The sequence below is a fragment of the Marmota marmota genome, unplaced genomic scaffold (genome assembly GCF_001458135.2).
Source record: "Marmota marmota marmota unplaced genomic scaffold, marMar, whole genome shotgun sequence".
Lineage (NCBI taxonomy): Eukaryota > Metazoa > Chordata > Mammalia > Rodentia > Sciuridae > Marmota > Marmota marmota.
This window is the reverse complement of record NW_026000142.1, coordinates 22,137,127-22,163,959: the sequence shown is the minus strand read 5'-3', so window position 1 is coordinate 22,163,959 and position 26,833 is coordinate 22,137,127. Positions and strand designations below refer to the sequence as shown.

Sequence of the window (26,833 nt, the reverse complement as noted above, 5' to 3'; positions counted from 1 at the left end):
CTAAGCAGCATAACTCTTGGGCCTCTTATTAATGTTACATGTAAGAGGCAAACAACTTTGCTTCTTTATGATCTTTTTCCTCAACAGGACAGAAACTGGCATAGCCCTAGAAACTATAAAATGTATTGGAGAGACTTTAAGATTTATAGAGACGAACACCCCAGGTGTAAAAGTGTCTCCATTGGTTACTGACTTATGATGCAGAAAACAGAAGTATCTCCTTATGTGGCAGAAAACAGAAACATCTCCTCATGTGGCCTCAATGCTTGGCAAGTGGTGATACTTAATAGTGATAAATCTAAACCTAAACAATGATGATAAAATGGCAAAAGAGAAGAATGAAAAAAAAACATTTAAAAGTAGAAAATCCTATAAATGTCAACCTGGACTCAGAACACACACTCAGGCATTTATCCACTATCCTGATGAACGCCAATTAAAAAAAAAAAAAAACTTTGGTGGGGGGAGCTATTTTCATTGCTCATCCCTCTTTCTCTAGTAGGTATGATTAGACAATATCTAAGTAGAGACTGTTCAATGCAGTTTAATGACAGGTGATAGAAGTAGGTCTTTGGTCTCCCTTACAGACTTAAAATAAGTATTTCAGGTAAAGATAAGAGACCTAAAAATAAAGCAGTGGTTCACTAGAATAAGTTACTATAAGCAAAAATAAGATGTGAAATATCAACAGAACAGAGAACCCAGAAATCTACACATCTATAGTCAAGTGATTTTTTTTTTTCAATGTTAAGGATTGAACACAGGGCCTCATGCATGCTATGCAAGTGCTCTTCCACTGAGTTACATCCCCAGTCTCTAGAGCCAATTGATTTTTTTAAAATATTTTTTTAATTGAAGATGGACACAATTTTATTTAGTTTTTCTTAATGTGGTGCTGAGAATCAAGCCTAGTGCCTTGCACATCTAGGCAAGTGCTCTACCACTGAGCCAAAATGATTTTTGATAAAGGTGCCAAAACCATACATCGGAGAAAGGACAGCCTCTATAATAAATGGTGCAGAGGAAATTGAATCTCCATATTCAGAAGACCAAAACTTGACCCCATCTCCTACCACATACAGCAATCAACTCAAAATACACTGAAGACCTAAATGTAAAACCTGAAAAATTAAAAAGTACTAGAAGAAGACAGAGAGGAAACATTTTTTAAAAAATATTTATTTTTTAGTTGGACACAATATCTTTATTCATTTATTTTTATGTGATGCTGAGGATCGAACCCAGGGCCTCACATGTGCTAGGCGAGCGCTCTACTGCTGAGCCACAACCCCAGCCGAGAGGAAACATTTTTAAGACATCAATTTAGGCAGTGATATTCTGGATAAGACCCCCAAAACCAAAAACCCAGGAAACAAAAGTAAAAACGGACAAATGGGATTATATTAAACTAAGAAGCTTAAGTATATTAAACAATGAAGTGAAAAGAAAACAAGCAGAATGGGAAAAAATGTCAACTATTCATCTGATAAGGGGTTAATATCTAGAATATATAAGAAACTCAACAGCAAAACAAACAACAAATAACCCAATTAAAACGTGGGCAAATGATATTTCTCAGAAGACATAAAAATGGCCAACCGTGTGTGTGTGTGCGTGTGTGTATGTTTGTGGTATAAATAAAATGTTCAACATCACTCACTAATCATCAGGGAAATGAAAACCAAAAATTATAATGAGGTACCACCCCAGTTAAAATGGCTATCAGAAAAAAAGACAAAAAAACAACAAATGCTAGAGAGGATGTGGAGAAAGGGAACTCTTATACACTGTTGATGAGAATGTATATTAGCACAGCCATTACAGAGAACAGTATGCAGATGGGGCTCAGGGTTAAGCACCCCTGAGTTCAGTCCCCAGTACCATGGTACTAAAAAAGAAAACAATATGGAGGCCTCAAAACAACAACAAAACCTAACTAAAGACACATGTGATCCACTCATTTCACTACTGGTTATATGTCCAAAGAAAATGAAATCTGTATATCAAAGAGATACCTGTGGGCTGGGGTTGTAGCTCAATGGTAGAGTACTTGCCTAGCACATGTGAGAGGCACTAGGTTCTCTCCTCAGCGTCACATAAAAAAATTAAATAAAGGTTAAAAAAAAAATAGACACCTGCATCCCCATATTTTTGCAGCAATATTCACAATAGCCAGGATAGGCAATAATCAACTAAGGTATGCACTGATGGCTGAATAAAGAAAATGTGGTGTATATACACACAATGGAATGTTATTTAGCCAAAATAATAATAATAAAATCTCTCATATCCAGCAACACAGATGAAACTAGAGGACATTTATATGTTACGTGAAATAAATCAGGCACAGGAAGAGAAAAACGGGGGAGGTGGGGTTGTGGCTCAGCAGTAGAGCACTTGCCTAGCGTGTGCAATGCCCTGGGTTTGATCTTCAGCACCACATAAAAATAAGTAAATAAAACAAAGGCATTGTGTCCAACTACAACTAAAAAATAAATATTAAAAGAGAGAGAGAGAAACGGCATATTCTTTTTCCTAGAAGGAAGTTAAAGAAGTTGATTTGATAGAAGACGACAGTGATTGTTAAAAGTTAGAAAGAGGAGGGGGAAGTGTAGATAAAGGGAGGCTGGATAATGGACACCAAAAGATAAGTCAGACAGGAGAAATGAGTTATAGTGTTCTATAGCACTACAGAAAATTACAGTTTATAACAATTTATTATATATACTTATAGAACCCAAAGAGAGGAATTCAATGGTTCCCAACACAAAGAAATATAAATGTTTAGGAAAGGCTAACTACACTGATTTGCTCATTATATTTTGTATACCTGTACCTCATCATACTGTGTATTGTCATACTTACCTCATCAACATGTACAATCATTACATATAAATTAAAAATTAAAAGGATGCTCAGTGATAAAGTGCTTGCCTAGCCTGGGTGAGGCATTGGGTTCAATTCAAAGTACCACCAAAAACAAACAAACAAAGAATAAAGATGTGAAGTATAAAAATATCTAATATGTTTCAAAATAGAATAACATTTGTAACAAGGACATTTAGTAATTGTGAAATAGTTTATTCAACTACTTGGTAAGACAAGTAGCTCTTTTTTTAAAAGCCGCAGGAAAATCTTCAAATCATTCTTATAAAAAAGAACCAGAGCTTTACTTGGAAGAAATTAGCCCCAATGACGGAGTATCCTGCCCCCAAGAAAATTAACAGATAACCAAAAAGAAAAATGGAAACAGAAAACCAAAATAGAAAAATAACCCTAAACAAAAAGAAAACTAGTACCAGACAGAAAACATGAATACAACATAATGAAAAGACAAGGTTATTAGAGAGCTGATCCCTCAAATAACCAGCTCTTTTAATCTACTCCCCAGTTCTTCTTCCTGAGTTTCTGAATGCCTCTCTGGGCTCCCTGTTAACTACTTACTATCAATTCATCAGAGCATCTGGGATACACTATTATCTGTGCTGCAGAAGACTGTAAGCACTAACTACATGTAGGTATCAAATCCTTGAAATGTGGCTGGTCCAAACTGGCATGTGCTATAAGTGTTAAAAAAAAAAATTATTTTTTAATTTTTTTGTGGTACCAGGGATTGAACCCAGTACACTCAATCACTGAGCTACATCCCCACTCCTCCCCTCTTTTGGGAGGGGTACCAGGGATGGAACTCAGGGGCTCAACCACTGAGCCACATCCCCAGCCCTATTTTGTACTTTATTAAGAGACAGGGTCTTGCTGAATTGCTTAGCACCTCACTTTTGCTGAGGCTAGCTTTGAACTTATAATCCTTGTGCCTCAGCTTCCTGAGCCGCTGGAATTACAGGCTCAACAATTTATATTAATAAGGGGAAATTATAGTATTTTGAAATATCAAATGCAATCTTGAAATTAATCTCATCTGCTTCTTTTTACTTTTTTTTGGGGGGGGGGGCACCAAGGACTGAACCCAGGGGCACTTACCAACTGAATCATATCCCCAGCCCTTCTTTTTACTTATTAACGTGGCTATTAAAAAATAGAAATTACATATGTGGGTCACATTTTCATTTTGATTGGTTAGTGCTACTACAGATAGTTTACCACAACCCACTATTCATCACACTGGTATGGTTTAACGATCTTTGAAGAGCTGAATCATGGGAAAAATTGTTTCTATGGGTGATTACATCTCCCCAAGTGTCTCAGCTTTTTCTAAGGAAAAAAACACTTGAAAAAGAAACTTACCAATATACTCTTCTAGATCAATGAAACCATCAGCATTCTTATCTATATCCTCCATTGTTTCCTAAAACAGAAAAGAAGAATGAATTTCACAGAAGAGTATGATGTATCTGTACGTTTAAAACCATAGGAAATTGATGTTTTTCTAGCTAGAAAATGGTAAAATATTAGTGTCTCTAAGTTACAACATCCCCAGTCCTTTTTTTATTTTTTTAATTTTGAGATAGGATCTTGCTAAGTTACTGAGACTAGCCTCCAACTTGCAATCATCCTGCCTCAATCTCCCCAGTCACTGAGATCACAAGGCCAAATATTGGCAATTTCTTATGCATTAACCTAAAATAACTATGAGTCTTCCTAAAATAACTATGAGTCTTCTTGAAAGAACACTGCCACCGCTTAATGATGGTAGCTCTTGTCATGCTAATAGGAGATGTGACCATTAATTATGTCTACATCTATAGGAAGTCTATGTTATCAGTAATTGCATTCTGTGAAAATTCTTCAACATCACTGTTATTAGTTTCTGGTAATTGATTGGGGGATATTTTTTTAAAAAAGGATTTTCCTACCAATGAAACGGCAAAATACATCATCTTATGTCAAGTAATGTCATGACAAACAGAAAGCCTAAGGCACTTAGGAAAAAACCATGACAGAGCCAGGCACTGAAGCAATTGCCTGAATTCCCAGTTACTCAGAAGGCTGAGGCAGGAGGACCACAACTAAGCAAAACCCTGTCTCAAAATAAAAAATTAAAAGGGCTGGGAATGTAGCTCAGTTTAGAATACTCCTGGGTTCAATCTCCATTATAGATAGTTGGATGGATGGATGGATGGATGGATGGATGGATGCATAGTAGGCAGGAGGCAGGCAGTGACAAAACCTGGTCTGTGAATACAGCCAGTACTTGAAAAACAAGTCATTCTTCCAAAATTACAGGAAAGGTTCAAGAGGGGAGACAGCATAAATAACCAAAAGAGAAACTGAGTTCCTGTTCAGAACCCCGATCTCACCCACCTGCACTACTATGTCTTTCATATAGTCATATTCCTCAGGGTGCAGGAAAGCTGTGAACTCTTCCTTTGTGGCAATGAGGTCTCCATCCTTGTCTGCCATCTTAAACCTCCGCTCATCTCTAACCATCATCTGTTTATAGTTAAATCCATCATCAGGGTCTGGATCATCTAGAAAACAAACATTTAGGTCAAATATGGAAAGAAAATACAAAAATATATAGTATGGACAATCAATTTCCAAGAAATAAAAAACAAGCGATGAAGAAATAATTCTTGATTACACAGGCAGCAGTCTAAAGACATACAATTTTGGGATGAAGCTCCAGTAATCAATCATATCTCAGTCAGGTCCAAATTGAAGTAAATGTTTGCCAATCAACATGGAACTCTGTTTCCTGGGTTACTTAACTCAACATGTAATGTTTCATTGTTATTGATGTTAAGGCTTGAATTTCCTAGTTATATCTGGGAGGCAGTGGTGGCTCTAATGCCATACTGAGTTTGAAGTCTACCATCCCTAGCTGTGTTGTGTGGCCCTGGGTGAATAACTTAATTGTACCTCAGTCTCATCTGTAAAATGAGGATAATAATGATGCCTGCCTCATTGGGTTGTTATGAGGTTCAAGTGAGAACCAGCAACAACAGAACTAAGTCAAGCACTTAGAACAATGCCTGGCCTGTAGTTGGCATTCAATAAATGTCAATTATTGTTATTTTTATTAAACATTAATAAGATAGATATCAAAGACCTTCAGCCTCATTTTAAAGACATTTAGAGTTAAGCAACAGAACATCACCTCTTTAAGAGGTTACATTTTATCTATCATGAGTTACATGTATTATTTATCTTCCACTTACATGAAATTCTAGAAAATACAAACTAACCTAGAGTTACAGAGAATAGGTCAGTTGGTTGCTTAGGGACAGGAATATATGGAAGGTGAGATATGAGAAAAAAAATTTTTTTTGGGGGGGGAGGTGTAGATATGCTCATTATATTGACTGTAGTGATGGTTTCACTGGTGTATACATATGTCAAGACTCAATTGTTCATTTTAATATGCAATTGTACATTGCTTAGGCTGTTATTTAAAAATAGACATTAGATTACAACTAAATTTAGTCCTATTTGTTATAATGTTTAACCACACAAGTAGCAGATACTATATAAGAATCTAGAAGAATAAAATTTAATTTCCATAAGCTGAAAAAATGGTAAAGGAGTTAACCACAGAAAATAAAAAAGTTATTAAGTTACTGTATAAACCAAATGAGATAGCAGATGTGAAGATACTTTGAAAAGTAAGACACCACGTTAAAGGTAAGAAATTATTGTTCCTGCAATATATAAATAAAAAGGGCACTATTTTTTTTTTTTAAGACCTTCAGGGCCCCTTTAACAGAAAGATCATACCACTGACCTCTGATACTGCAGTTCAATCTTTCCATATTTTAAGCACAGTTTAAAAAACAAAACCAAAAACAGATCTATTTTGAGAGCCAAGCAGCTTGAAGCTTCTTTCTTTGTTGAGTGTCAAAAATATAATGAGACAGCTTATTGCCTCATAAGGCTTTGGGACTCTATATTTGAATACTGAAAGCCAGAACAGGAGGGAGATGCAGAATTTATGGAAAATACCATCTTTCTCAGATACTAAGTCATCTCTTCTAAACAAATACCAAATTGCAGTACCAACTATGTAACAGAAAGAAGATAAGAGAAAATGTCACTTCACATTTTCAGATTAGATTCTCAGCTAAAAGCCCTCCTCCCCTCCTCTGGGATAAAACGTGGTGACTAGCATCAAGCAACCTAATAGCAACATGTACATATAAAAGAATGGAAAGGATGCAATGTATTATTTTTTTTAAATATTTTTTTTAAGTTGTAGCTGGACACAATATGTTTATTTATTCATTTATATGTGGTGCTGACACTTAAACCCAGGGCCTCACACGTGCTAGGCGAGCGCTCTGCCACTGAGCCACAACTCCAGCCCCGCAATGCATTATTTTTAAAAATGAAATTTATACACCTACAGTCCTGCTTGGGCTTCTATACTTATCCAAAGCACCATTTTATAGCCTTTCCTGGCCTGTACACAGCCTCTGGTTGGCCATTTAATCTAATTTTGGTATAGGCAGAGAGGATTTTAGTATTTGGTATCTTACTTGGGGTACAGACAATATTAACATTTCTTTTGTGAAGAGTAGATTAATTGAAACAGATTTTAATAGCCAAGATTATTTATACCTGAATTCAAAATTGATTTGAGAACACATTTTCACAAAAACTCTCCAGCACTTTTCTAATCCAACTCATTACCCACTGAGGGCCATCTCCTCACAGGCTTCCTGGGAAAGATGCCTTATAAAGACATTGCTTCTCCAGTCAGTGCTTCAGCTTGTGAACAGTTTCAGGCAGTAGGAATACCCATTACATTGAATCATCTGCCCTGTGAGGCAACAGAGCTTTCAACAGATTTTTATGCACATAATCATACACAGTTGAAGCAGCATTCTGGGCAGCAAGTTTGTGTCTAGGTCTGAGCTAAGATTTATTAATGTACCATTTTGTTTACATCACCAGTAGTCTACCCTTTGCTTTATATTTATAATTAATTCTAAAAAGTCAGGAGGATGTTGGGCCTCAGCCAGAAAATAAGAAACACAGGATGACTCTCCATTTGTGCTGGCTTTTTAATACACATGTTCTTTATTGAGTGAATGATATGTTTGGTTCTTGGCTAAATGTCAAGTATTGAGAGAGAGATTACCACTTTGGTCTTAGGAATGAGAACAAGCCCTACACAGAAATAAAAGTCTCTTCACCAGAAATGTATGCACTCTTGTAATTAACATGGACAGCTGGCTATCTTATGGGGAAACAGATCTTTATATATACACTGCTAGTCAGTGGTGGAGAATGCTTCCTTTAACTTAATTTTGCCTAATTTCCAGGATAAAAATGCAAAAACACCATTTATATATTTTTGTCGCAAATGGTAACCATGTACAATAGAGGAATCTCACAAATAAAAACACCCTAGATCATCAAATCCATAAGACCACCACCTACTATTCCATAGCAGGCAAGTGTAGAAGTGCCAAAATCAAAGAAAATTACTAACAGGTGGCCCAAAGAAGCAAAAAAAAAAAAAAAAGCTACCAAATCAACAGAAAGCAATCAAATAACATTTATCTGCCTTGGAGCATTTGCAAAGCAGGCTGATAAACTCATGTGCCAGAGAAAACAAATGGGAAATCTTTATTTCTAAACTTCAGTAAGCAGATATACTGAAGCAGTTAAATTTTATCAAGGGAAGCTGTTTTATTTGAATTTTATTTTAAGAAAAGCAGTGATTTTCTTCCTCTTCTCCCCAATTATAAAGGAATCTAATTTGGTTTGAATTTCAGGTCCACCATCTTTGTGTGACTGGATTAAGAGACATCCAAAGGTCTCTTGCTTTTCATCATTGGAACAATGCAGCCTTTTAAATGAGATCTACTCCAAAAATTGTTCTTATGAGGGATGATAGAAAGAAAAAAATGGTAAAATATTTTTGTAATGCTAATGATGTAGAAGATGCCAGACTTCAGAAAACCACAATTAAGCAAATTTAAAAATACATAATATACAAATTTAAAATTAATAAGATGCAGGGGAATCAGTTCAGCATTGAATTATTTAGGATAGGCACAATTTCTTCCTTTCCTTTACTGTGTGACCCATTTGTTTCTTTGACTGAAGACCATAGTCTCGGCCAAGCTGACATCTTGCCCCTTACCCAGGTACGTGCCATAAGTCACGTTTCTGTACTCATCCCAGGAGATTAAGCCGTCTTGATTCATATCAAACTCCTGCCATTGGTTTTCAACATTGTCATATATGTATTTCTTCTGGGCGTGTTTAATCCAGGTTTTCAGCTCCCCCTCCGTCACAAACCCATCTTTATCCGCGTCTATTTTATCTACAATCATTCTACAAGACAAAATAGTTACGTTTCAAGGTGCCGGCTCCACAAGACTTTTTCCCCCAGATAGTAGGGACCTACCTAAAACGTAGCCGTAGGTGGCATTTTTATACTCTTCCCAGGAAACGAGGCCGTCCTCATTGAGGTCATGCCCCTTCCACTGTCGCTCTACATCCTCGTAAATCCAGCGCTTTTGTGCAAATTTAATCCAGTCTTTGAGTTCATCCACAGTGACAAACCCGTCCTTGTCGCCATCTATTTTACTTACAATCTTTCTGTAGAAAATGCAGAGAAATCCAGCAAGAGGTTAAAAGGACACAAGGCTCTGGAAATAGCCAAGTGTGTGCTGTGACCATAGGTGTTATCCAGGGCTAACACAAAGAAATAAAAAAATTGTCTCTGAAACAAAACTGCCAGACAGGCAACTGAAAATTTTTCTCTTAAGTGGCCCATTCCTGCCTATAGTGAGCCATCTGGTTAAGATAAACACAAGCTGTAGCTGGTGTGCTGAGACCAAAAGCAAACCCAGCCTATCTCTTTGGTTAGGTCTGAGCCTATGGTCAGAATTTCATGGAATATCCATGCCCATCTAAGTTCTCACACTACATCAAACAAGTAAACCTCTATATTTTTTCTTTATTACACTTAAAGGAGAATCTCCATTTCTTAGTAAATAATCATAATTGTTGACAATGGTTTTCTAAAACTTCAAAATATTTAAATCAGACTTTCAAAAATATAGATGCTTTTGGAAAAAATATTCTTCTTAAAAATATCACTTATATTTCAAAGCAAGTTTATTATTTTATTTTTTTGTACCAAGGACTGAACCCATGGGTGTTTTATCACTGAACTACATTCCCAGCCCTTTTCTTATTTTTTATTTTGAGACAGGGTCTCCCTAAGTTGCTTAGGCTGGCTTTGAACTTGTGATCCTCCTGCCTCAGCCTCTTGAGTCACTGAGATTAAAGGCATGTACTACCACACCTGGCCAAAGCAAGTTTATTTTTAAAAACAGGTACATAGACAGGACACTTATCTAAAACTCTGAGGAAATATAGTAAGAATGTGTATCTTTGATGAGACTGTTAATAAGCTGAGAGGGTTAGTGTGAAGATTATAAAGCTAATCAATCTACTTCTCTGCTTTGTGAGCTTCTTTCTTCCAGATCTGAACATCTTAGGGATTTATAAATATGTTCATGATATGAAAATTCCTGTTTAAAGATGCAATCATCAACTAGAGGCTCAGAAAAATCAAGTTATATAAATAAGTTTATGTGAACAGAAACAATCAAAACTTCCAAAAAGATGTGAAATCTCAGCTTACTACTATGCTTGACTGAAAAAGACTGTCCCTTGGTAATAAATGATGGCTTTTCCCAGTTTGTCTTAATTCCATTAATATAAGAAAGTGATTAGATCAAAGAGTATTGGTGACACTGTGAATACAATTTTGATACTAATATGGCATTAGCCATAATTGCATAAACCCTACAAATAACAAGCATTTTCCTTCACAGAATATGTAATCTTGTAGCCTTAACTCTAAAATGTTAATATATATCCTCCTTTAATTACATGGACATAACAACAGAACTTTTTAAAACTTCACTCATTTTTTGCAGTAGTAGAAATATTAGGTAAGTGCTCCACCACTGAGTTGCATCCCCAGCCCTTCTTAAATATTATTTTGAGACAGGATCCAAATTGCCCAGGCTAGCCTCAAATTTGTGATCTTCCAGCTTCATCCCTCCCAGTATCTGGAATTACAGGAATGTGCCACCATGCCTGGCTTTTGGGCAAGTTTAAATCTATAGAATTTAATCAATATTAACAGAATTAAGTTAGACCAGTATTGAAAACTTCTACATTATCTATAATGTAATCCAATTTATATTAAAATGGCATTGGCTACCAATAATGCCATTGCACTATTAAGAAAAAAATGGCAAGGTATCAAAACTTCTACCCCCAAGTGATATTTTTAAACTATTATAAATAGCCCGAAGTGTATCACCCAGATTAATAAAAGACATATGACTATTCAAGATGGGCTTTTTAAAATGAAAGTGATTGAACAGCATTTTAGTCAATGGAAATACCCCAAATGTTTAATGCATGGGTTAGAAACTTGTTTTAAAAAAGGGATAGATAATAAATATTTCTTTTTTTTTTTTTTTTTTTTTTTTTGGTACCAGGGATTGAACTCAGGGCTACGTGACCACTGAGCAACATCCTGAGCCCTATTTTGTATTTTATTTAGAGACAAAGTCTCAATGAGTTGCTTAGTGCCTCAGTATTGCTGAGGGGGGGCTTTGAACTTGTGATCCTCCTGTCTCAGCCTCCCAAGCTGCTGGGATTACAGGTGTGCACCACCATGCCCAGCAATATTTCTTACACATGGTCTGGCATGAGAACATACATGCACATACATGTATATGACAACACTCTAATAAAAAAGTGATTTATGTCTTGCTGTTCATGCAGCTTGCAGGCAGTTAGTTACGAAAGTATATCAGGCACATCCTATTTAAGGCATGAAGCTCTTAATTCTGATCTTTAAAGGCTTGTGTTAATTTATGAAGCTAATGGCATAGTATACTATGACAGTGGAGAACCCTATAGACATAGTTATGATGCCACTAACCAGCACTTATTCTAGGACAGATATAATGCACTTAGTGGACCTCCTGTTATTAGAGCTACAAGGTAACACATGTCTCTATACATTTCAAGTGGCATAAAGCTGACCCTGAGTTGTTTTTAAAAATTTGGTCAATAAATGGCTCTAGAAGGAGGTATAATAGTCCTGAAATTTGGGGTATGCAAAATTTTATATGTATAGATCCATACATGTGTACTTTTCTAAGGAAGAATACTTAGTTTTCATTAGACTTCCAAAGTGTTTGCGCCTGTGATCCCCCAAAAGATCATGAATTGCTATAGTTCATTTCTGTAGTAAATATATCAAGGACAAGAACTTTTTAATATTAAGGCATACCATCTCAAAATAAAAACCTTCATTTGAAGGATACATACGTGAAAATCAGTGCTTTGTAGGGAGAGGGAGAATGATAATATACATGCAGAAAAAATTTCTTATTTGTCAAATCTTAATTAACAAGAAAAAGGTGTGAATAGTTGTATGTTAAAATTGTTTAAAATTGGGGGCTGGAGTTCTAGTGCAGTGGTAGAGTGCTTGCCCAGCATGTGTGAGGCACTGGGTTTGATTCTCAGCACTATGTAAAAATAAATAAAATAATGAATCCATCTACAACTCTCTTAATTACTTGCCTTATAGACAAATGGGAAAAAAGGGGGAATCTAGTTTTCAACTTCTGGTATATAGTTACCTGCCAAAACAATGTTTAGAAATGCCATAGTAAATAAGTTTTGTTGTTGTTGTTGTTGTTTTAAGTAACCTGGGATTTTTGCTTCCAATAGTATGTTACTGCATATACTAGGGATACTTGTCACTATCTCCAAAATTTGGGAGAAGCAAACAGTACTTAGTTCATTCATATTCTAATTAAATACAGTCCACTTATGTGTTGAACCTTTGATATTTGCTGAGAATAGAAAGGAACATCTTTTCCTCTACTGAAAACTGCTAGCAAAACTGTTCTACTGCCTGCAAAGAGACAGAACATCTACCTTAAATGACCAAACCTAAAGAACCTTTATTATTTAAGGGTAATTCTGTGAAGCAATTTTTGCAGATTGAATGTAGGATGGACAGGTACAACATTAATAGGCAATGACATTCAGGCTGAGAACACCCTCATGAATCTCTATTTTCAGCATGGAATGTTAACATAGTTACATGATTAAAACTGAAAGTGAGCACAGTCTCTCAAAGTTAGAAAAGCAACCTAAGAAGACTTTTTTTTTTTTTAAGTTGTCGATGGACCTTTTTATTTTATTTATTTACATGTGGTGCTGAGAATTGAACCCAGCAACCCCAGCCCAAGACTGACTTTTTGATAGATGGTTTCTTTCTTTTTTTTGAACCTGCAGTGCTTAACCACTGAGCCACATGCCTAGCCTTTTTTTTTTTTTTTTTTTTTTTTTTTTTAATATTTTGTTTAGAGACAGGGTCTCACTGAGTTGCTAAGTGCCTTGCTAATCTGCTGAGACTGGCTTTGAACTCACGATTCTCCTGCCTCAGCCTCTCGAGTTGCTGGGAATACAGGCATGTGCCACTGCACCTGGCTGATATATGGTTTCTATATCTAGCTTCTTTCCTTTGTTTGATGGTATTGGGGATGAACTCAGGGACACTCTACAGTACTCAACCCTTTTTATTACTAGACAGGGTCTTACTACATTGCCCAGCCTGGCCTTGAACTTGCAATCCTCCTGCTTCAGCTTCCTAAATTTTGGGGATTATAGGTGTTTACCACTGTATCCAACAATATCTACTTTCAAATGTCTTGGGATAGCTGGTTGTATAGCAAAATCTTTTAATTACTTTCTGTTACTGTTGAAGAATAAAATATTGTACCCTTTAGTCAGCAGATAACACAAAGAAAGAATGTTATATTGAAGTATAAAGTAAACTCTATAATAATGCCTTATATCATAGCACTATCCCTGATGGCAAAATATTTTTGGAAATTACTGAGTGGTACAACTTCCACACAAATCTCTGGAGTAGAGTTCAGAAAGCTGCACCAACAGTGCTCATTGAAGAGAAAATTTTTTTCACAAAATTGACTTTTTCTTTTAAAGCAAGGCCTTAGAAGACCCAAAGGACATTCTAGGACCTCCAGTTAGAAATAATCAGCTGGGATTCTACTAAATAAACTCTCTAGGTGAAAGGCTATCTGCTCAGAGAGTCACAGAACCTGACTATGGCCCAGCCATTACTGAAGCTATGACAATAAGACCATTACTTGCTATAATCTCTAAAAGGCAAGGTTGCTTTGGATTGTGTTGAAGGACACTCTGAAAATTATAAACTGTACAGAAAGTGATAGTCCAGGGGTAAAATCTGCAATTTTTTCCCAAAGACTAGGCTTGGGCAATAATGAATAAATACATCACAAACTATTTTTCAAAATTAAAAGCAACAGAGATAAAGATGACCCATGTAATGTTCTGAGATCAAGACAATACAGTTCAAGATGGGTCCTGCAGTACCTGGTACTTTTATTAAAAAATGATTTTGCTTTGTAGAATGAGATACAAATTGTTATTCAATGGAGAAATGTAGAAAAGCAGGCACTTAATTAAATTTTAGTGGTAGCAATTCTGTGGTTAGCTTTCAGAAGACAGAGGTCAGCATAACTTTAGTGGTGACTAAACCAGAAAAGAAAAAAAGAATCAGCTGATTTACAAAGAATGGTAAATCCCTAAGTAGCCCCTTGAGATCTGGCACCTTACCCAAGCCTCTCCTTGCTCTCTTCTGGTGTAAGCTGATCAAAGGTCTTTGCTTCTTCAGCACCCAAGAAGGCATCATGATCATAATCAAAACTCTGAGCATCATTGTGAACTTTGTCGCTAAGTTGAGGCTCATGATGTACACGGTCCTTCTTTTCTGTGGGCTTGCTCAAGGCAAAGGCTGTGCACAGGGACAAGCACATAAGGAACTGTCGTAGGTCCATGATAATCGGATCTTAAGAAAACAAAAGGCAGTTGATAAAGGAGACAATAAGCTTAACAATTAAACAAGAAAACATTCATGTACCAGTTAAATTTTTAATATACATACAAGTCTATGCAAGTCAGTTATATTACCCAAGTATTTTATTTAATCCACACAATAAATATGGAAGAATATTGAAATCTCAAGATTATGATGGTGGGAAATTTTTACCAGTTTTCTTCATCGATTTTAAGTCGATAAGGAATTTATAGCTAAAATCTTTTTGTAAGTAGTGTCTCTTTAAAAGACATCAAAATAGAACTTTAATCCTTTTGTCTGAGTTGATAACAGTTTAAAGTCATAGGACCAAGATTTAAATCCTGACTCCAAATCCTTTATTTTTTATACTATATAAGTGGTCTGGTCTTCAAACTTGGCTGGTTATTAGTCACTTAGGAAGCCTTTTTTAGTAAGTTTTCCCACTGATTTAGAATCTCCGAAGTTGAATCCAGGCATCTGTATATTTAAATGCTTCTCCCATGATTCTGATGACCATCCCATTAGGAACTAATGAAATATTGAATAGTTTCCTTGTTCTATAACACCAATTTTCCCAAGTCCCAGTTCAACCCTGAATCACCATCAAAGACCAAACCAGTTAGATGGTCCTGTCATAAAAACTTCTTTATCCCTTTGTACAGTTGTGTTTCTCAAACTTGCTCAAGCATAAGAACCATAAGGAATACTATTCAAAGTAAAGACTCCCAGGCTCTTCTCCAGACCTCCACACTGCTACTCCGCAATCACAGGGAACTTCATGAACAAGCACAAGGCTGGAACATTTTATTGAAAAAATGTGACTAAAAAACTGCAGAAAAGCTTTGAGTTAAATACCTGTTTAGCACATTCTATAGATATCCCACAGTAATGTCCAGAGGTTAAGGCCATAGAGGTAAAAACAAACAAACAAAAAACTTAAAATTACAAACCAAGGGGAAAGGTTTTCCTAGGCTTTCATTTAAAAAAAATTTTTTTAGTTATCGATGGACCTTTATTTATTTATTTATATGCAGTACCTAGAATCAAACCCAGTGCCTCACACATACCAGGCAAGGCTCTACCACTGAGCCACAACCCAGCCCCTAGGTTTTCATTTTTAAATTAATCTTCCATCAGTAGAACATAGACTTTGAATGCTCCTGCCCCCAGTGAGATTAAGTTTTTGCAATTTCACATTATTGCTCACTCATCTCCCATTATGCCTAATCCCTGGTACCTTTCACTGACTTTATTTGGAAGTAGAGGATTTTTGCAGATGTAATCAAGTTAAAATGAAGTCATGTTACTTTAGAGTGGGCTCTAATCCAAAGACTGGAGTCCTTATAAGACAATAATTTGAACACAGACACACTGAATGAGAGTGCCATATACTGAAAGAGGAAGAGATTAAAGTGATGAATCTACATGTCAGGAAATGCCAAAGATTGCTAACAGCAGAAGCCAGGAATAGCTATGGAAGGATCCTTCCCTAAAGTCTTCAGAGATTATGGTCCTGCTCACACCTATGATTTTGAACTTTTAGCCTCCAGAACTGAAAAACAATAAAATTCTATTCTTTTAATTCACTCAAGTTTGTAGCAATTTGTTACAGCAGCCCTAGGAAACTAATAGAAGGCTACAGTACCACAGGAAAGTTAAATGAATTACACCCTGTCCTAATCAGCATTTTAAACCAGTCACAGATTTCACCTTCCTCAGGATGTCACTAATGGACCTAGCTAGTCTAAGCATTCACATTTTCTATGTAAATACTGATAAAAATTTAAAAATTCTTTCAGCATAACTTCTACAAGTTATCAATTCAGAATCCCTATAAATAATTATCTTGATCCTGTCTCAAAGTTTTGGGAACCAGGGCTGGGGATGTGGCTCAAGCAGTAGCGCGCTCGCCTGGCATGCCTGCGGACCAGGTTCGATCCTCAGCACCTCATACAAACAAATGTTGTGTCCGCCGAAAAACTAAAAAATAAAAAAGTTTTGGGAACCAGAATGAAGGAAATGAATTGAGTCAGGGGATAAGGAAATCAAACATGCCAATATATTACACACCTTTCAATGTATCCATTTTTCTTATTAAGTCCCAATTGATAGCTAAAAAGGTAGATTATATTAACTTGGATTTATACAGCCCTTTGGATTAAAAAAAAAAAAAAAAAAAAGCCCAGTACAGCTAAAGATGAACATGTTATATAAAGATCCTGTAAAAAGGAAAGCAAATAGAGAAATAAGTTTAATTGCAACACAACCTATAGAGCTGACTATATAGAAAGGCACAACCTGAGGCCTCCATGAACAACTTCCAGGCTATGAAAGAGCACAAAGGGCACAGGATACAATCACTGGGAAAGCAGGGGAAGGGAGAAGTCCTGGACTGACAGAGAATACAGCATCAGAGTAGAAAGCATTACAGAGTAAATAGATCAGCACCAATAAAATGAAAAGAAATATAGCTGAAGGGCTGGGATTGTACAGTTCTTGCCTAGCATCGTGTGAGGCACTGGGTTTGAATCTCAGCACCACATATAAATAAATAAATAAAATAAAGGTCCATTGACAATTAAAAAATATTTTTAAAAAAGAAAAAAGAGAGCTGGGGTTGTGGCTCAGTGGTGGAGCACTGCCTGGCATGTGGGCCCCTGGGTTCGATACTTAGCACCACATAAAAATTAATAAAATAAAGACATTGTGTCCAACTACAACTAAAAAATAAATACAAAGGAAAAAGAAAAAGAAAGGTAGCTAAAGAGGTAATCGGGTGGTTACTCCCTAAGCACCAATTCTCAAAAGAGATGGTTAGGCTGGGGTTGTGGCTCAGTGGTAGAGCACTTGTCTGGCATGTGTGAGACACTGGGTTCTATCTCCAGCACCACATAAAAAAATAAAGTTATTGTGTCTATCTACAACTAAAAATATTTTAAAAAAAAAATCTGTTACCCAATGATGTGATAATTAAGACTGATGAGACTGATGAAAATCCATCAAGGGAAGCACGGAGAAAGCAAGATCACGAGATCCATAGCAAAAGGGGGTAGAAAGTGTTATTTTTCTTATACTGCTCCCACCAATGTTAGATTTGGTTATACTTTTGAAACTTCCTCAACATTTTCATTCCAATCCATCAAAACACACAAATTGTACAAAGATACCATAAGAAGATGTTCAATGATGACAGCTTGTTTTTTGTTTTAATTTTGGGGTATTGGGGATTGAATTTAGGGTGCTTTACCACTTAACCGCAGCTACTGACCTCTTAATTTATTTTGGGATGGGGTCTTGCGAAGTTTTCCAGGCTAGCATTGAACGTGTGATTCTCCTCCCTCAGTCTCTCTGAGTAGCTGGGATTATAGGTGCATAACACTGCAACCAGCATGAGAATTTTTAGTTATTAAAATAATTGGAAACAAGCTATACCAGAGAACTGGTAAGACATTAAATCTACATAAAGGAAAAGTACACCAAGTTTAAAAAGAATGAAGTGGATCTATCTTCAGTGAAAGAGCACTCACCAAGATACATTAAGTACAACCTCCAAAAAGCAATTTAAAAAATAATGTCAAGATCTCTCTTTTTGGGGGGTGGAGGTGGGGGAGGGTACTGGGGATTGAACCCAGGGGCACTCAACTACTGAGTCACACACCCAGCCCTTTTGAATTTTTTTTTTTTAAATATTTATTATTATTTTTTTTTAGCTTTTGGCGGACACAACATCTTTGTTTGTATGTGGTGCTGAGGATCGAACCCGGGCCGCACGCATGCCAGGCAAGCGTGCTACCACTTGAGCCACATCCCCAGCCCCACACCCAGCCCTTTTTATATTTTATTTTGAGAAAGCATCTGGCTGAGTTGCTTAAGGCCTTGCTAAGTTCCTGAGGGTGGCTTTAAACTCTCGATCTTCCTGCCTCAGCCTCCCGAGCCACTGGGATTACAGGTGTGTGCCACAGCGCTCAGCTCAAGATATCATTTACAAAAGCAAAAAAAAAAGTAAAGAGTCTCCCCAGGTTGTTTAAATATATATAAAATATAACACACACAAGAAAATGGGGTGGTCAAATAAACACTCACATGTAAACAGTGGTAATCTCTAGGCTCAAGGGAAAAGACACAGGAATGCAGTGGGTCAGTGAGACTACTATGGAAGTGAACTTTAGTGCATATTTAATTTTTGCAAATAAGCACTCTCTCATATGTATTACCTTTTAATTTAAACATTAAAAAATCTTTTCAATAGTAGGTGGCAAAACAGATATTTTCAAGCTGTATTTCAAAAGATTGAAGGAAAAATGCATATCTATCTTTAAAACATAAGATAAAAATTTTTGTAAGTAAAAAACTGGTCAAGGCAAATAACATTTCAGCTGACCCTTCAATAATTTAGTCTATCAGTTACATCAGTTGAACAGTACAGAGAAAATCAGAGACTTAGTGGCTCTTTTAAATTCAACATCAAAGTTGGCTATTAGAATCTTTATTTTAAGGTAAAATGAAATTTCTACCTAAAACTAAATAATTCTTTAGATAAATACAATTTTATGAATTGAGGAACAGGATATGTTGTTGATGTTGGTAATATGATCAAGCAATAGCTATGCCAGAAGCTTACAGAGGCAAGTAAAATCAGGAGTCACTGTAACAAGGGATTTCCCTTATGACTACTAATAAGGGAACTTCACGTTTAGAAAAATGTTATAAGTGGTTAAATATGTCTTTAGAATAAAATACAACAACCCTAACAACTCCTGCAAACCCCAAATATCACAAAATAAATAAATGGCTAAACACTTGGGTCCTGGAAAGAGTAGAAACTGTTACAGTTTGGAGACATGTAGCATACAGAAATACAACAAATTGATTCACTTTGTGATTTAGAGGGAATACTACATTTATGTCTGACTTAATATTTTGATACAAGAACATAAGAATCCCAAAGACAGTAAAGATCTGGCTTTATCATGTATTCATTTTTCTTTCCTTCTACTCTCTTAATTTTGCCATCCCCACTTCCCTACAGGCTCCCACATTTCATTAATCAACACTTCTCAAGTCTCTACCATCCCAAATCAGTCTTTCCTAGACTGTTATTTCTTCCAGCTTGCTTTCGCATACACACAGGCGTGTACACTGCTGCCTCTGCTTCAACATCCACCAATCTGGCTTTCTATCTTACCATTGATGAAACTGCCTAAAAAGTTCACCAAGGACCACCTGACGGGCAAGGCCAATGGTCCTACCTAATCTTCACCTCTCTGCAATAAGCAATGCAAAAATCTGCACTTTAAATAACTTCTATTTGAGGGGGAAAAAAGCTCTTTGTGCCCACATATACCAGCTCCTGGCTATCAGACTCTCTAACAAAAGGCCTCTTGTTTTATGAATATAGACACACATAAGAATAGAAAATCCATATACATATAAAATTTCAAGTAGAAACAAAAGATATCCTTATAAGACAAAGGATATTTTATGTGGGAAAAAATGAAAAGCAGCAACATAAAATAAGTTTTTCATACAAAGCATATGAAGAACTACATTAATAGAGTTCATTTCTGAACCCCAATCTGAACTCTTATCATTCTCTTTTCAACCACACTGAACTCAAAAGTTAGAAAGCTCCAAGCTAAAGGACCCTTCTCACTTCTCTACCGACTTCAGCACAGCTACACATCAACAATTAACATATTAGGAAAATTTATGACATACAAACGAAAACTTAGCTGTATGAGCGCTAACATGTGATCTAGAAGGTAAACCAAGGGTTGTGAAAAATGCATCTCTCCTTCTCCCAATATCAAATATCCTATAAGTTTCTCTAAAATTCTGTCCCTCCTTTATCAACAGTAGTATCATGTACACACAAACACACACACTTTTCATAGTATCATATACATATACATATATAAACACACACACACATTTTTCAGTATCAGGGATTGAACTCAGGGGCACTTGACCACTGAGCCACATCCCCAGGCCTATTTTTATATTTCATTTAGAGACAGGGTCTCAATGAATTGTTTAGAACTTCGCCATTGCTGAGGCTGGCTTTGAACTCGAGACCCTCCTGTATCAGCCTCCCAAGCTGTTGGGATTATAGGTGTGAGCCACCACGCTCAGCAGCATCTAATATTTTTTTTCTAAAAAAGAAAAAAATGTCTAGCCATTACCCACATGAATCCTAATACCTTACTTTATGTGGTTAATGCCACATTTTTATAGTGTTATATTTTATATCAAAACTATGCTATTTTATGTATTACATTACATAAAATGTATCAAAATTAATTCACATGTTTAAAAATTTTCCTCTGAAAATTTAAAATGACACATGTGTCTGGTATTATACTTCTACTGGACAGCACCATGTTAGAGAGTCACAAACTAAAGGCCTAAAACAGAAAAGTAGCTAGCATCCTTTTGTAGTATGTCACCAATAATGGTCTTCTGCAAAGTTATTCTCATGAATTATTTCAGTAATCTAAAGGAGAAAAGATTAATGGCATAAGTTTGATTTTAATAACAATGAGTCATATGAAATCTATTTTATATATGCAAAAATTTCCTTGAAAGCTCTAAATTCTTACCTCTATCTCCATTCCTTCCTTCCTTCCTACTTTTGATTAAAAAAAAAAATCCATTGGTCACAGAAAGTAGACTGTTTCAGGAAATTCAGATGTTTAAAATTAAATTCAACTTCTCAGGAATATTAACAATAAGTGATCCCACAATTATGGTTGACCATAGACAGACCCATTGCTCAACTTTAATCAGTGGGAGAAATGGGTGTGGTGGTAAAATTCCAGTTCTCTGAGCTGGATATTCAGCAGAAAAGGCATTTCTCCATAATGTAGCCAAGATGGAATCTCACTGCTTAAGTTTCTACTTCAATTGGGGATTATGGTTAACAGCCTGACAGCAATTTACCTATACTCAACTGTACCAAGGCCCAGGTTATAAAATCCGAAAAAATAATGTCATCCTTCATAATTTGACAGGAGACATAACACTGACAAGACACTTATTTAACATTTAACTGACAAGCCACTTATTTAAAATTCTCTAGTGACAGTGAATTTATATTAGTTCATTAATACATTCTTATTAATTGTGGCAGTGGGAATTCATTTACAACACTGCTAAGTATATAAAAGTGCAAAATTTAGCTGTTGAAGGAAAATACCTGATAAGGAAACTAATAGTCCAAGCTTCATTAGTTCTATAATCAAAGCAACCCAGCAGGAACCTGAAATTTTTCTGGCTACAAAATTTAAAAAAAAAAAAAATTTTTTTTTTAGGACAGATTTTTTTTTTTTTAAGAGAGAGAGAGAGAATGTTTGTTAATTTTGTGTATTGGTAATATACATGAAATCTTCAGAACTTGTATTAGCTCAACTTATTTTAGCTCAACCTTTCCTCAGGGTCAAATGCCTATAAATTGTTTTAAAATTCTAGATGAAAAGACCTATTTACTATGATCACTCAAGCTGGAAGTGATCAGTACTAATTCTTCTACATTTGTTTGTAGCACTCCACAATCATGATCACAGGCTACTTTAAGTTATCTCCTTAGTTCCCTTACAGATTCTACATATTTGGGAGAATTTCTTCATCTAGCTATTATAAATCTTTCTCCCTCTATAGTTCTAATGCACTGTCTTGCACTTTTTAGACAACATTTTATCAGATTAACTGGGTAGTACTGGGCAGCACTACAGTGCTACCTGTTTGTGTTCTCCAACCCAATTCCCCTTACTGGATCTGGCTAAAAGCCAGCTACTTTCAAAAGTGTTATTTCAGCTATCTTAACTCTAATACATAAATTGCAACATCAGCAACATCCATATTGAGAAGCTCAGAGAGAGAGGATCTAGGGCCTTTTTCTTTTTAGGGGTACTGGAGACTGAACTCAGGGGCATTCAACCCCTGAGCCACAGTCCAACCCTATTTTGTATTTTATTTAGAGACAGGGTCCCACTGAGTTGCTTAGTGCTTCACTGTAGCTGAGGCTGGCTTTGGCTTTGAATTCGCAATCCTCCTGCCTCAGTCTCCTGAGCTGCTGGGATTACAGGCGTGAGCTATCACTCCTGGCAGAATCTAGGGCCTTATATCCTAACAGGCATTTCTAATTGCTATTCCTGACTATACTGCTATTCCTCCAACATCCCTGGCATTTCCATGTTACAGAAAATCTGTAGTACCAATGTACAGATTGTGTGATGAATGTATAGATACTGCTATCAGTAAGTATCTATTGATACATTACTGGATGAATGGAAGCAAATAATGATGCTAATAATGATTTCAAAGCTCTATTGAGCACCATACACTCTAGAATACTCAATAGATTTTTGTAGTTTATGGCTCTCCTAGTTGTAATTCTAAGGAAAAGAAAATAGAAACCCTTGAATCGCTGTATACTCAGATGAGGCCTAGGGAAATCATTTTATCTACAAATACAATTCATAGATTATCTCTGATCCCTCATTTCAACTGTTCCACAAATTCTTCAGTGATGGCTATTATTTGATACTTGGTTAGCTCATCTAATGAGGTAAAAAATGCATTTGTCTTAGGTCAAGTTTCTTTCCATGGCAAACAGTAATTTATCAGAGATTCTGGGGTTCTCTACTCCCAAAGCTCAATAAAATACTAGGGGGAAAAAAAAAAAAAAACTAGATGCAACCTATTCACAATTCATTAACGTTGACTTTATGGTCCAACTTAGGAAGTGAATGCATTTCAGTTCTCAAATAAAACAAACAAACAAAAAAATCCACTTCTCGGTGACTATGTACACTTAGAAATTCAAACAAAAAGCCCAAAAGTTTTAGCAGGAGATCCAGGAAGTTTTTTCCTTGATACAAAAGCAGCTTTCCAAACTTCAAACCACTCAACAACTCTTAATCATGGCAGCTGTAGGGAATTAAGTTTACTTCATAACACAGTATGATAAAGTCAGAACTGGGATCTAGGGTTGGAAGCAATAAAACAAGGTTAAAAAAAAAAAAAAAAGCAATTCCTTAATAATGCTTTTAAGACTGTTCTCGTTGCTGACTCAACTATGCACCAAACACCGGAGCTCAAAAATTTCTGCTTTTCTTTGCAATTATATAAGATATTCTAAAAAAAAAAAAAAATCACATAGGGTCTTCATTCGTAATTTCCACCCTCTTCCTACACCCTTTAAGTCAGCGAACACGACTTTCTTGGCAGCGGCACCCAACTCCCGGGATGTGGCCTTGGGACGGGGCTGGCAGATCTAGGCTGGCGGGGGAGTGGGAGGTGGCAGGCAGCAGATTCAATAACCCTTGTTTGTCTCCGACCTTCAGGAGACAAACAAAAGTGACCCTCTAGTCCGAGGTACACTGTAAATGGTGTACATCAGGGACCCGAGGGCAAGGACACGGCAAGCCAGGCACAAAACAGTACCCAACAAGACATGAGTTAGGGAGCCAAAGTTTGATGGGACGCAGCACTCAGAGAGTGCGGGAATGCTAGCTGGGAGTTCCATCCCAGGCTGAGCGCCTCGGGCCCTGGAATCGTGGAAAGGCTCAGGCCCGGATTCCGGCACCAGCAGAGACACGAGCTAAGAATGAAAAAAAAGCCCACGCCTCTCCAGGAGCAAGGCTCCAGGACAGAAAGAAAGCGAATAAGGACACGGCGGCGGCAGAAGGCTTGAGCACCACGATACCTACCTTTCTCGCAGCCTCACAGCCCAAGTCACGGTGGCCGCGGTTCACCCACCGGCTCAGCTCACACGCGCAAGCACCGCCCAACCGGAAGCGAGTCTGCGCCCCGCCCTCATCCGTCTCGCCGCGGCTTCCCAACCAATCATCAACAAGCCCCCCGTCGACGCAGAGCTTTCCGGAGTAGCCATTGGCCCCACAATTGCGTAACCCGGATAGGCTGGAAAGCGCCACGTCCCCGCGAGCGCGCCGAGTTGCGTGGAGCTGATTCCCGCCCAAGTCTAGTCCCTGGGCCTGCTGCAGGCCCCAGCCTGGTGCTTGGGCGGCGTGTGGGCGCGGCTGTCCGGACGCCACGTCCCCATTCATAGCGCGTGACTCTGCCTCCACAGGATGTCTAGAATTACCCTGCTAGTAATCTTCATGCCCACAAGACCGTAAATCCGTTTTTTACGGTCACCGCCATTACAATGGTAAACAGTCTCAATCTCTTACCCTTAAACCTTGCTGCCCAGACTTGGCATCTAGTGGAAGCTCTTCTCTCTGGCTATCGTGTATCTTTTAGCTTTGTCTCCCACCACGCCCCTTCACTTATAGTGCTCTGGCCACCATCGTCTAGTCTTTCCTTAACTACTTGTCCTTTCACATTTCTGTGATCTTTGTTCACCAAGCATCTTCCTTTGCCTGGAATAAATTCATTTTCTTAATTTTCTGTTTGTGAAGGCCAGTAGAAGTCCCAGTTCAGATGTTAGCTCTAGAAACCTTTCCTGACCCCACTAAGCATAATAACACTTATTTTATTTGCCTTCATAGCACTTTGTATCTTCAGTACACTACCAAATTTTATTGTATAACATTGCTTATCTATAACAACTTACTCTGGGAAACAGACTAAGTTCCCCGGCTAACTTCCAGAGTAGAGATCTGCCTATTCTTTGTAATTTCCAGCCCTGAGCTTACTGCCCAGGTCCGAGAAATTGCTCAGTAATATAAATAAACTAAAGAAGTGGACTTCATTGCGTATCCCTGGTTAAAGAGAAACACAGCATATAACTCACTTGTTCATTTTAGTGTCATGAACTGAAACAAATACCGATGAAGGGTACTCTATTTTCAACACTACTGGACTGCAAACCTAAATTCTTAACATAAAGCCTCTATAGTTTAAAATGCAGTTGAGACAAGTAGTAAGTTCATGAAAGACTTAAATGCAAAGCAAGTTAGTTTAAAGTGCCAAGATGAAAGACTGACAACTAATGCTCTGGGTATTCAAATAAAGAAGTGCCAGTGACCCTTGGTGGTAGCCGGAGAGGGATTCATAGGAAGGTGTGACTCAGGCTAGACTAAGAAAATCCCAAATGAACTAGTCAGCAAAAGGAGTAGCAAAAATAAAAGCAAGTGGGGAAGCAGAGCAGAGGGTAAATCCTCAGGCCAGGTAGGGGCTGAGAAAGGTTAAGAAAGGAAGCCATGCAGAAAAACATAGGCAAGTTTGGATAGGGCATGGAAGGTCTTGATAGTCTGAGGACACTAAGCTGAAGGCAATGGGAATTGTGAGTCTCCTTTGGAAGTTTTCTAAACTTGTGCCTATGTGGGGGCCCTGTGGAATGAGATTGAGAGTGGTTCTCTCAGACAGGCACATCTTCAAATAGGGATTGACTATAAAACAGGAGGTATTACTTCAAAAACTTTTAAAAAATGCCACCTGAAGTCAGGTACTGTGCTAGGTACTGGTGGATGCATAATGAAGGGGACATCATCCCAGCCCTCAAGAAACTAGAGCCAAGAGGGAGAACCACCATTCTGGAAGTGTCATAGTGAAGGCTAAACGTAGTGAGATTCTGCTAGAGATACAGCCCTCAAACCCTGACATTCCCTGTGGATAGGGACTTGTCCTGGCAAGGAAAAGGAAACAGAAATGAACCCTTTATGCCAAATATATATATATANGTGTATAAGAGACAGATATATATATATATATATATAAATATTTGAACACCCAGGGGCTCTTAACTGCTAAGCAACATCCCCATCCCTTTTATGTATTTTATTTAAAGACAGGGTCTCCCTGAGTCTCTAAGTGCCATGCTAAGTTGCTGAGGTTGACTTTGAACTCATGATCCTCCTGCCTCAGCCTCCCCAGTAGCTGGGATCAGAGGCATGTGCCACTGTACCCGGCAATGCCAGAGAGATTTTAAATACAATTTGTATTTATCAATTAAAAACAAAAAAAATTAAAGATAGAAATAACAAGTCCTGGACTTAGTGATCACTT

At 37.2% G+C, this 26,833-nt stretch overlaps 1 protein-coding gene across 5 annotated transcripts in view; it reads right to left on the bottom strand.

Annotated features, from left to right (window-relative positions):
- The window catches only part of Calu (calumenin), a 32,952-nt gene extending 8,241 nt beyond the window's left edge, over positions 1 to 24,711 (bottom strand). Inside the window, exons 1-6 of one of the 5 annotated variants that reach the window (XM_015488321.2) lie at positions 24,574 to 24,687; positions 18,132 to 18,241; positions 14,623 to 14,854; positions 9,050 to 9,243; positions 5,263 to 5,429; positions 4,246 to 4,306 (exon numbers count right to left, since the gene is read on the bottom strand). In XM_015488321.2, the coding sequence (XP_015343807.1) occupies positions 4,246 to 4,306; positions 5,263 to 5,429; positions 9,050 to 9,243; positions 14,623 to 14,843 (643 nt within the window). In that variant the 5' untranslated portion in view covers positions 14,844 to 14,854; positions 18,132 to 18,241; positions 24,574 to 24,687. Of the gene's footprint in view, positions 1 to 4,245; positions 4,307 to 5,262; positions 5,430 to 9,049; positions 9,244 to 9,316; positions 9,511 to 14,622; positions 14,855 to 18,131; positions 18,242 to 24,573 lie in introns of those variants that run through there. The other 4 variants (XM_015488320.2, XM_015488319.2, XM_015488318.2 and 1 more) reach the window with 4 other exon arrangements.
- Between the last annotated feature and the right edge of the window lie 2,122 nt (positions 24,712 to 26,833).